Source organism: Aulostomus chinensis, chromosome 16, assembly GCF_037954235.1.
Source record: "Aulostomus chinensis isolate RoL2024-O1b breed Wild chromosome 16, RoL_Achi_v1.0, whole genome shotgun sequence".
Lineage (NCBI taxonomy): Eukaryota > Metazoa > Chordata > Actinopteri > Syngnathiformes > Aulostomidae > Aulostomus > Aulostomus chinensis.
The window spans coordinates 2,363,394-2,376,218 of record NC_141335.1 but is presented as its reverse complement, the minus strand read 5'-3'; the positions used below and the strand labels follow the sequence as shown (position 1 = coordinate 2,376,218).

The following is a 12,825-nucleotide window of genomic DNA, read 5'->3' as shown; positions in this document are numbered from 1 at the left end:
TGTGAAACAGCTGGAGGAATCTGTAAGTGTAGATAAACAACGGGAGTGATTTTATGATGCTGCAGTGCGTTGCAGTATTATTGTGTCGTGTGCAACGGCCTGCTGAGCCCCTGTCACCGCTCCAGTGGTAATGACAGTAATAGTCCTCACCTCCTCCCGGACCCAGGAGGAGGCCATCACTGGGGATGGGGATTGCTGCCGGAGATCCCTCTGTTTCATCAGCCACATAAGTGATGTTCCTGTAGAGCAGGAGTTTCAGCTCCGGCTGAGAGATACAGTCTCACAATCGCAGCAGGCGCAGCGGTGACACCTGGTACACACATGGATGTGTACACAAGGGTTCAACAACTGATTTAGACTCACCCACCCAGGAACTCCTCCTCTTCCTCGTGTGTTTAAATCGCCCAGGTGAAATCAGGTGGAATGGGTTTTCTAAGTCACCAGGTGGCGACGAGACGGAACAGCAGCAAGCAAATGCAGTATTCATGTATCAGGACCAGGTTCAGGCTAGTTTGAGCCTTCTGTCCTCCTCTGGATCCAACAGCCCCCGTGTGTGTGTGTGTGTGTGTGTGTGTGTGTGTGTGTGTGTGTGTGTGTGTCTCACCTGTAAACTGCCACAGAAGTGGTAGATACCAGGGTCAGTGTTGATGTGGTTGTCAATGGTGTTGGGGTTGCGTTCGCGGTTCCTCTGGTAAGGGGTGGTGGTGGAGGTGGTGGTCTGGACGGGGGACATCGGCTGCCACACGCCAACATCTGTACCGTTCCCAAAGGCCTGGATGGCGTTACCTTGGATACACAGATGTGAGGCGTCAGGCCCTGACATCTTATCCAACCAGCATTTTGGAATATCCCACATGGGGAAGTTTCAAGAGTTGGAATAAATTTCTCCGTTTGTCTCCGTGTTCAGAAAAGACAACATCACAAACTTCTGTCTAAAATTCACCTTGAAGCCTCCCATAGTTATGCACCACGTGCGTCGCCTGCTGTGGTTCTGAGCTGCTCGTACAGCAGCTGATGCAGCAGGATAATACGAGCTGGACAAAAACATTTAAATCAAGCAGATTGTAATCCGGTTATATTTAAGATGAGCTGAGCTGGAGGAGTTTCACGTTTGCACAGAAGAAATATTTTGTTACAAATGCAGGACGCTTTAGCACCAGCCTGGATCCGACCGTGAATCACACTCTTGTTACTCCCTATGTTAAAATAAAACTTTATACTGCACCAGCCAAAACCACAATTAAAGGTGAGTTAGAAGGTACTTAGGTTTTGTTATCACTTTGCTACATTATAAATTCACCACGCAGTCAAAAACCTGACTGCTGATGTGGCAATTTACCATTAGAGTCCATTAGTGGCCCTATTAATAGCCTTCTATGGCTTTGATGTAAACCCAACACACACACACACACACACACACTTCGGAGACATGATGCTCGTCTTCCCTCCAACAGCGAATCTTGGTAAAGGAAGAGAAACATGATCTGCATACAAGCTCTTTAACCCCTCTGAAACATTCACACATGCGTGTGCAAAGACACGCTTTTGTCATTGCTAATCACTGCTGAACCTCCATACTCTTGAAAAAAATTCAGTGACTTCGTAACGTAGAAGTTTACGTGTTCAGTCGTTCCATACGTGAACAATAATACAGCTACAACACATGTTTTTCAAAATAAAAGAAGCCATTTTATATTCAAATAATTCCAAAATGCGCGTCTCGTTTGAAAATAAACACATTTTAAAGTTAGCCAATGCCAGATTGAAGGTTTCCTGTCTGGCAGGGTTCAGACAGGCAAGAAAAACCTGGAAACGTCATTGATGTGGAAAACAGGCCCAACATTTCCAGGCCCTTAAAGAACAAAGTGCAGGTCACATTTATGTACATTAATTACACCTGATCTTCCCAACAGGACCATCTGAAAATTCAAGGCAGGTTGTTGCTTCATGTTTATCAAACCACGTAGCTTATTATTTTCATACATGCTGGCATAGATTTGTCGGTTTATTGTTCATGTGTGAACAGATGTTTTTCAGGGAATGTTTGATCATTAAAACTTTCCTCACAGGCGTGAAAACGGCCATGCAACTTTACGAATGTACGAACCCCGACCTCTGCACTTCAGACCTGGTGTGCAGTAAAACATGACCATGTGTGTGTCACAGCGAGTGCTGTCTTCATCAGAGAATAATTTCGCCATCTGTCTAAATAACGGCGTCTAATTATGTGACGACCACCTACAACAGTTCTGCTTCGCCCTTTTCAGACTCACAGTTGGTTTCGCTACACCTCTCATTATCGGCTCGGAAACAACACTGTCACTTCAGGGAATATGAAAGTAGTTTTATTGGTGAAAAACACAGGCGCCAACATGCTAATGTTGAGCGGGAGCCTTGATTTCACTGGTTCATCCGAAAAAGTGAATTAAAAAAAGAATGGTAAATGGACTCAATTTTGTATAGCGCTTTTCTACCTTAGCGGCGCTCAAAGCGCTTTTATTTCTCTTTTTGAGTTGTAACTGTATAGATACTCGGTTGTGAAATATAGATTTTTTTTTGATTGAAAGGAGGGAAATGCAGCATAAGAAGCTCTACACGTGTTTCATCCTTCATATTTGCAATAATTATCACATTTTAAATATGGAATTTCTCAGTGTGTTCATGAGTGTATTTAATGTTTGCTCCATTATCGGTGTGAACGTGTGATTGCTGGTGGCTTTGTGCTGAGACAGCGGGGCGCTGACGAGCTCATTGTAAGTGTTGATGGGCCATTTGGAGGCTCCTTTGTCTCCTTGTCTCAGGCCTAATCGCCCAAGGAGCAGCGGCCAAGCAGGAACTGCAGCTCACATCTCTAAATCAGCTCCACGTCAAGAGAAATCATACATGTGCAAAATACTCTGACGACCAAATCAGGCGAGCTGCTTTTGGCTGCATGGTTTTGAAGGTGGAGAAGGTGGTTTCTATTAGTAATAATGGAAACACTTCAAACACAGAGCAGGGTTACAAACCACAAATCCATCCAGATGCAAAGCTACAGATGCATTTTAGTTTCACCGTGCTTCGAAGTCATGATGATGACATCATGATCTAAACCCACATATACCCAAATATACCTAAATATACCCACACATACCTACACATACCCACACATACCTTCATATATCCACATCCACCTACACATACCTACACATACCTACATGGACCTACATATACCTACATGGACCTACATATACCCACAAATACCTACACATACCTACATGGACCTACATATACCCGCATATACCTACATACCTACATGGACCTACACATACCTACATGGACCTACATATACCCACAAATACCTACACATACCTACATGGACCTACATATACCTACATACCTACACATACCCACATGGACCTACATATACCCACAAATACCTACACATACCTACATGGACCTACATATACCCACATGGACCTACATATACCCACAAATACCTACACATACCTACATGGACCTACATATACCCACATATACCTACATATACCCACATGGACCTACATATACCTACATATACCCACAAATACCTACACATACCCACATGGACCTACATATACCCACATACCTACATATACCCACACATACCCACTTATACCTACACACAGCCACATATACATACATATACCCACACATACCCACATATACCTACATATACCCACATGGACCTACATATACCCACATGGATCTACATATACCCACAAATACCTACACATACCTACATGGACCTACATATACCCACATGGACCTACATATACCTCCATTTCTACATATACCCACAAATACCTACATATACCCACATGGACCTACATATACCCACAAATACGTACACATACCCACATGGACCTACATATACCTACATACCTACATATACCCACATGGACCTACATATACCCACAAATACCTACATATACCCACATGGACCTACATATACCTACATACCTACATATACCCACATGGACCTACATATACCTACATATACCCACAAATACCTACACATACCCACATGGACCTACATATACCCACATACCTACATATACCCACACATACCTACACATACCCACTTATACCTACACACAGCCACATATACATACATATACCCACACATACCCACATATACCTACATATACCCACATGGACCTACATATACCCACATGGATCTACATATACCCACAAATACCTACACATACCCACATGGACCTACATATACCTCCATTTCTACATATACCCACAAATACCTACATATACCCACATGGACCTACATATACCCACAAATACGTACACATACCCACATGGACCTACATATACCTACATACCTACATATACCCACATGGACCTACATATACCCACATGGACCTACATATACCTCCATACCTACATATACCCACATGGACCTACATATACCCACATGGATCTACATATACCTACATACCTACATATACCCACATGGACCTACACATACCCACATGGACCTACATATACCCACATACCCACATATACCTACATACTTACACATACCCACTTATACCTACACACAGCCACATATACATACAGATACCCACACATACCCACACATACCCACATATACCTACATATACCCACATGGACCTACATATACCCACAAATACCTACACATACCTACATGGACCTACATATACCCGCATGGACCTACATATACCTACATACCTACATATACCCACATATGCCTACATATACCCACAAATACCTACACATACCTACATGGACCTACATATACCCACATGGACCTACATATACCTACATACCTACATATACCCACATATACCTACATATACCCACAAATACCTACACATACCCACATGGACCTACGTATACCTACATATACCCACAAATACCTTCACATACCCACATGGACCTACATATACCTACATACCCACATATACCTACATACTTACACATACCCACTTATACCTACACACAGCCACATATACATACATATACCCGCATGGACCTACATATACCTACATACCTACATATACCCACATATACCTACATATATCCACAAATACCTACACATACCCACATGGACCTACATATACCCACACATACCCACATATACCCACACATACCCACATATACCCACATACCTACATATACCCACACATACCCACATATACCCACACATACCCACATATACCCACAGATACCCACATATACCCACACATACCCACATATACCCACACATACCCACACATACCCACATATACCCACATACCTACATATACCCACACATACCCACATATACCCACAGATACCCACACATACCTACATATACCCACACATACCCACATATACCCACACATACCCACATATACCCACATACCTACATATACCCACACATACCCACATATACCCACACATACCCACATATACCCACACATACCCACATATACCTACATATACCCACACATACCCACATATACCTCCACATACCCACTTATACCTACACACAGCCACATATACATACATATACCCACATATACCCTAATAACCAGGTACTTGTGAAGCAAACTTCCAGGATTCTCTAAATTTTGAGGCTTTATTTATTGTTCAAGAATAGTTCAGAGCCTGGCAAATGTAATTTATAAATTCCACAACTTTCCTAGCTTCTTAACCCCACCCCGGCTCCCTGTCCAGCCCAGTGTGTGGTTACACTGTTATACAACTGAAACCAACAACACAATATATCTGATATGACACTCAAAGTTGTTATGGCAACAGAACAGACCTGAGGAAGCACTTCTGACACAAAACATGTAGCTAAAATCTCCATAACAGCTGAAGCTCACAACAGCAGCACACACGGACATTAAAGTACGCAAAATAAAAGTACCAACGAGTTCATTACTGATCTGTACAAATCTGAATGGCACCTCAGCATCGCGCACAAGATGTTCTCTTTTCAAAAATAGTTTCACTTAGTTCCAATTTCTCCTCCGAAATGAAAGAGACCAAACACACACACACACACACACACACAAAACCTTTTGAAAGCTCTAAACCAAATAGTCATTGAACCTTTATCACGGAAGTTGGGCGTGAGTGTTTGAACAGACATGATACCATGGGCAGGCTGCAGCAGGTACCGTGTTAGCCGTATGTGTTTGCCTCTCACAGATAACGACATGACCACTTTATCTCCCTTCACATGTACCTGACCTGCTGAGGCACTCCCGTCAGGTCTGATGGTGTTTCACCTTTGCATATTTAGTACTTACTCAGGAAATGGAGAAGCCTTGCCCTGGAAAAGCTTTGAATACATTACGGCTGCAGGTCCCATTGAGAATATTAAAGCAGTTGTCCATTCTTGTGTCGGGGCTCCCTGAAGAGTTTTAATGCATAATTCTACATCAGAAGGCCTCAAAGGGTTTTTAAAATGTTAAAATATTCCTTCAAACATTACTCATTTTTAGAACCAAAAACATTGGGAGGCTCTGTACTTCGGTATAAGCTTGAAGAGTGACTTTAAATGAAGACGTGTCAGTAAATTCACTGCCTTTTACATGTAAGAAATGTCATGTTTAATGTCAGATGTCTGTGTGACTGAGAGCCTTGCTAGCGACCTGTCAATCACACACCAGGCCCGCCCTAAAACATACCCTGCTATATTACCTACTTCACTCTCAGTCAGATGCTGGAGTGAAGCAGACTTGAAATAAGCCATGTAGTGATCATGTGATGAGCAGGCACGGTTCAGTGACCACGTCTGCATGACCACAGCTCCTGTTTCCAGCGAGCGCTCGGCTATGAGGAAAGAAAACTGACTCTGACTTCGACGCTGCGAACGCATCACCGTGTTTCATGCCTCACTCTGAGTGCATCTGCAGTCCTTAGGGAGACTTTTGTCTGTTGCATGTTAGAGAAAATACGAAAGGAATGATCTACACACATCACCTTGTTGAGACTAAGGTCAGCGGTTGGACTTCTGCATTGGCTTCAGAAGCTCTGTCCACCTCTGCCTTACAGCCTTTGCTTGTGACCACAAATGGGCTTCCTCTGACCTCCACATTCGAATCACTTCATCTCTGAGCTCACGTGAATGTTTGGATCAAATTTGAGGGAATTCCCTCCCAGACTTCCTGAGAAATCTCATTCAGAAGCCTAAGATGGATGGACCAACAACCCAAAAACACATTGCCTGCGGCCGTGACAGCACAGACATAGAAACATCAGTGTAAGAACACAACGGCCTCTCTCTCTCTTTCTCGTTCCTCCCATATTCTGTCTCTCAGTCAGTTCTTTTTCTTCTTGTCTTGTAGCTTCCTCTAGTCATGACCCTGTAGCCCATCTGTGTCAGGATCTTCAGAGTTGTCAGTTCCAGTTACTGCTGAGCAAGCTTAATGAGAGCAGAAGGGGGTGGGGGGTGCGGGGATGGGACGAGCAGAGCCAAGTGAGAAGTGCGAGAAGGAAGACCACAAGAAAAGGATGGTAAACGAAGAATGTGACAGACAGAAGGGAATAATGAAAAGTCAGAGGAGGTGTATTCTCCTACAGCGAGTCGAAGCAAAGAATAGATGAAGGAGGGAGCTCCTTTTAACCCACATTAACCCCTCTGATCTCCTAAAACTCACACAGGCACAAAATATCCTGCCGAGTACAAATACATGTAAGATGCACGTCTGATTATCCATGACCTCATTAACCCCGACTGGTCAAAAATACAACAAGCGGAGGGAAAAGGGATCAGACGCACCAGAGCTGCTGGTGGAAGCGAGGCTGCGTTGTGTTGTGATTTCTCATCCAGTAACTGACATTTTGACAGTAAAAAAAACCCCAAAATGCCGACTTTGCACGTGTAGGGCAACTCTTCTTCCTCGCCATGAAAATGATCATTGCTGTCGGCGGCGTCGACCTTCCTCAGAGGTTACTGACCAACTGATAGTCAAGCAGATTCATTAACTACGTTTCTGTCTAGACGCCAGTGAGTTTATGCTGCTTTATTAAATCAGTGGTGCTACAACAAAGTGATTCACCGATCTCATGCCACACTAAATCTCACAGGGGCTGACGGATGGAGACAGTGGCCAAAAAACAAAAAAAAGCAAGTCTCGGTAATGTAAAGACGGGAAATGGAGTCAACAAAAAAATGTGAAAAAAGAAGGAGGAAGATCTCCAGAGTTTGCTGACAATAAACGTCGAGTGACCTCAGCACGTGGATCAATGAAGGGTCACGTGACGCCTCGGCTACGTCGCAGAGGATGAAAGTGGGCTGAAGGAGCAGAACTACTCGCTGTGACAGAGCACAAATGGCTCTGGTCTCCGTAGCTCAGGCTCAGGTGGAGGTAGGAAGGAGGGTAACGTGCTTTAAATGGACGGGAAATTGTGAGTGAGAGGGACAAAGAGAAGGAAGCCTGTTAGCATGGTGCAAGGAGGTGTTAATTAGTTGTGTGAGAAGGCCGGATGAAAAAGACCCTCTTGGCTACAGCTTTCACACTCACAAACACACATTTGTGGTGCAGCAGGTTTCTACAATGAAGGTAAACACTGCCAACGTGGCAAAGGGATAAATATGGCTGAGAGAAACAGGTACAAATACACGTCTCCCTTCTAGCCAAATACAGAGTAGCTCCTTGCCATGCCTGCACTGCCATCCTGTGACATCACACCACCGTGTCTGACTGACTTGTGTGTTTTGCGTGTTTAAAAACTGGAGACTGAGCAACACAAAGGTAGACAACAGAACAGACAGCAGCTGAGCGGAGGGTTGCGGCGGGCGAACTCACGGAGGCAGGTGTTCTCGGTGAAGAACTCGGTGAACTTGTCGCACTCGTCCTTATTGTTGCCGCTGTTGCTGCAGTCGCAGTACGGAGACACGCTGATCTTGGGGGAGCGAAGGTAGTTGGGAGTCATCACCGTACCTGCAGCGGGTGGATGGGAGGAAGAATGAACGTCGTTAAATTGTTTTCTGAAGGAGCACGAAATATTCAAAGCCTTTGGGTTAAAAGTCTAAAACTAACTGTTAAATTACAGCAGCACCCCCCCCATCCTCATGTAGAGTTAAGCGATGTGTTTCTGCAGAGGAGCCAGAGAGAAGATTAGTCTTCCTCACAGCGAGGGGAGGTGAAAAGCTTCAGTCAGTGATTTCTCACTCCCCCAATAGACTCCTCTCTCCTGCTGGCCGGCCTCCAAAAAAGGCCTTTTCTCCTTTGCGGCAGGCAGAATGAATGTGAATGTGGTCAATGTGAGTTTGTGTGGCCTGGATTAGCGACTTCTCGAGGGCCAACTCTCGACTCTTGGCTCACTGATCTGGTGAGGACACGCCGGGGTTGTGAGGGTACAGTTTGGCCCGTTCTCACGTTGACTCAGGCTGGGATTAAAACTGGATTTAGATTAAAGGAACATTCAGGTTTCAAACAATTTGGGATTTCATTGGCAAGCAGATCCACTGTGGTCAGTCCATTTTAGCTGATCAACATCAAACTAACTTCCAGACTTGACTATACTTGTGAAACTTCTTTCACCTTGATGTTTCAAGCCAGGCCTCCAAAAAGGAGACGGCTCTCAACTGCAGAAACTTCAATGTCACGTTCTGTTGACTGCCATGTTTTTCTGCTTGCCAGGGAGCAACGACTCCAGTCGGCGTTCTCCGCCTCTTCCGCTCGCTTCATGCTGCTGTCCTCGCTGCGTGACACGTCACCACACTGAAAATGGCAACATTTTGCCTGCGTTTGGAAGGGTGTACGGGTGCTCCCACCTCGAGGGATTGTTAGGTGGGATTTTGAACAAGTGCCAAAATCCCCTCCACACACAAACACCGCTGAAATGGTTTTGATGGATTTGTTGGAGGGAGAAAGCTAACATTAGGCTAGGAAGGAACTACACCACGGTCACATGACTTCTACATCACCACAACTGAGCCTCACACTTCTGTTTTTCGCCGACGACCTCTGCAGTCTAGACGCTTGTTAGCAACCTTTGTTTTTAGGAGGCGAGGGCAGCGGATGTTCAACGGTGCTAACTTGTGTGCAGGTCTCCTAAGTTAGAAAGACCACGATCCAACCAGAGATCCATGCCAGACAAAGTCGGTGAGTTTTGTGTTGATTAAATCAGGAAAATTATTCCCAGATGAGAGAAGTCAGATCAGGAGTGTGTTGGGGAAATGTTGGAGTAATTTTTTCTTCTTTGTTTTCTCCTTCAAACGACGTTGTCTGACATCCCGCATCTCCTCCCGTGTCTGATGTCTGTCTGCTGTAGAGTTGCAATTCTTAATAATTATCTTGAGAAGCAAGAACAGGATAGGAGTGATTGTGCAACCTGTGAAAATGAGACTAAAATATTTTAACCCCTGGAGTGCTGGAGTTAGGTGAGGCCGGAGCATGCGTGAGCTCACCGATCAGGCCTGAGTACGCCAGCAGACAGTCCGCGTAGTTCTCCTTCAGGCAGCCGGACAGCGATCGAGGCTCCGGCTGGCAGTTGGCGAAGAAGTCTGCCAGACGTGACCTGCGAGACACACACACACACACACACACACACACACGTATCAAAAAATATTTTAGAGCCAAATATGATTAGACTCCTAATAGATTTCATCTGCAAAATTCAGATGGCCGATGTGACTGGAATGTGCATCAAAAGGGACACTGGGAGCGAATGTACTCTGGAAGTCATTTCCCTGGATTAGATTAGCGTCCTTCACCCATGTAAGATGACCCTCTGACGTGCGGTGCGGCTGCTTTGCATCCTGGAATGAATGAGGCTGAAAGCAAATTCCTCACTGAGTTTCTTTCATTTCATTTACCGCCTTCTTGTTTACACTTTTAGCACAGGTGCAGTGACATGTGAAATTGAAATGGAGTTTGGATTCCCCAGGAATTCAGCATTTGAAGTGAGACTGAAGTGTAATAGACTGCCTCTCTGACACAAATGAAAATCTATTCATGTCAGCTTTGACTTCAGCAAAATGTTAAAGGAAAATCAATTCCCTTTTACAACTTGTGTCTCATTGTTTCGATTTCAATCAATAATCTCACCAGTGATTATAATTTATTCAGCAGAAAAACTGAGATTTTTGTCTGGCAGGGCAGAAACATCATCCTGTCATTCTTGGCAGGTTCTCAGAAATGAAGTCAACCCAGATACGGCGTATAAACACAGTATGTTGGAGTTAAATTATTAGTTATCTTCCCTCCAAGACTAAATGGAGGATTCCTTGTTCTATTCTAATCGTTCCCCTGAACTGTTAGTTGTCGTGTTCCAAGAACTCAGCAGTGACGTCAAAGAGGGACATGGCTTTCAAGACAAAATGAGTCACAGCTACCGAAGGGATTGATACAATTAATGAAAAAAAAATCAAATGAAAGAACAACAAAATGTGATGATTGATAAATAATCAATTAATATGATATAAATTTAAACTGCTCATGTAATTTTAGCTGATTAGAAGTGTCACGATGTCTGTACTGACACTTCGGACTCAGATTCTAGTCCCTGAAAGCAGCACTGGGATCTTCCGGCTGTACCTGAGCTCAGAGGAGGAATCAAAGAGGCACCGCTCTCCTTGTCACAAGTCAGTGCTCCATCAAATGATGTTTAGCTAAAATGCAACAATATTCTGCCTAAAGAAAATGCGCTTCTATCAACGACTGAAGTTCTCTTTAGGACCTTCGATGAAGACCAGCATGTTTGTCTTTCATGCGCGAAGCCTTGAGGCCGAACAAAATCAGCGAATGCTTTTCTTCTGTGGAGAAATATTTGTGAAGCTTCATAATAGCGTCATCCCTCAGTTATTTAAAAAGGTGTCAGTGTTCATCCAAACTGTTACAATCTTGTAGATGGAATTGCAAGCAGCACACACACGATCCATCGAAGCGCACAGCAGCCGCCCTGCTCGGCCTGACATGGCGAGGGAGCTCGTGGAAATGCACGACTTGAATCTGTCTGTGCCAAGCAGAGCTGCAGCGAGACCTGTTATCCTGCCCTGAGCCTGACTGACCCACAGGACGACGCCGATATGCAGGGAAGGAAGGACGGGAACCTGTAGCGTGAATTTACTGTCGTCACGCTGCTGGCTGCTGAGGAGAGACGGAGGGGTGAGGAGATAGAGGGAGGGGCGAGGAAAGAGTGGGAGAGAGGGAGGACCTGAGGCCTCGGTACAAATGGAGCTCATTTATGATGCCTAATGCCTCCATTTAATCCTAGTGAGCCACGAGGCGGCTGGCTGGAGGCTCTAGAGACAGCACTCACGCACACACACACACACACACACACACACACACACACACACACACACACACGCATGCATGCATGCACACTCCAATGTGGGTGATGTCAGATGTCCATCATTGAATTACTCTTTTTCCAACTCTTAACGTAGGAGCGTAGTGGCCGGTGTGTGTGTGTGTGTGTGTGGGGGGGGGGGCACTACTATCAGCTTTCTAATGAAGTTAAAAACAATATTTGTAAAACGTATTTCATTCTGCTTCCTACCTGCAGATGTAGTTGGTCTTGCAGGAGGCCTGCAGCTCCAGGCAGTTGGGTTTCTGCTTCTCCTCGTAGGAGCAGACGGGGACGATGGTTTGGCGCCTGCGCTCGGAACAGGCCGTCTGGTCGCTGAGCGGACAGGAGCAGAACAACATGCCGTAGCTGTGCTTTGGCGGCACCTGAAAGAATCACACAACATTCACTCGACTCCGCTGCTGCCTCTGTTCCAAACCTGCGCTGAGAGCTGCAGGGACGAGGTGTTTCTGGAGGCTGCTGGGGTCGTTTTTTGATGATTTTTGATGATTTTCAACAACAGCTCTGGCTGAC

At 44.9% G+C, this 12,825-nt stretch overlaps 1 protein-coding gene across 2 annotated transcripts in view; it reads right to left on the bottom strand.

Annotated features, from left to right (window-relative positions):
- Nucleotides 1–12,825, bottom strand: part of gfra1a (gdnf family receptor alpha 1a) — an 87,971-nt gene that overhangs the window by 9,187 nt on the left and 65,959 nt on the right. For both annotated transcript variants that reach the window (XM_086180437.1, XM_086180438.1), the window contains 4 exons: nucleotides 12,505–12,677; nucleotides 10,409–10,518; nucleotides 8,802–8,936; nucleotides 605–786 (listed from right to left, as the gene is read on the bottom strand). In XM_086180437.1, the coding sequence (XP_086036563.1) occupies nucleotides 605–786; nucleotides 8,802–8,936; nucleotides 10,409–10,518; nucleotides 12,505–12,677 (600 nt within the window). The remainder of the gene's footprint in view (nucleotides 1–604; nucleotides 787–8,801; nucleotides 8,937–10,408; nucleotides 10,519–12,504; nucleotides 12,678–12,825) is intronic.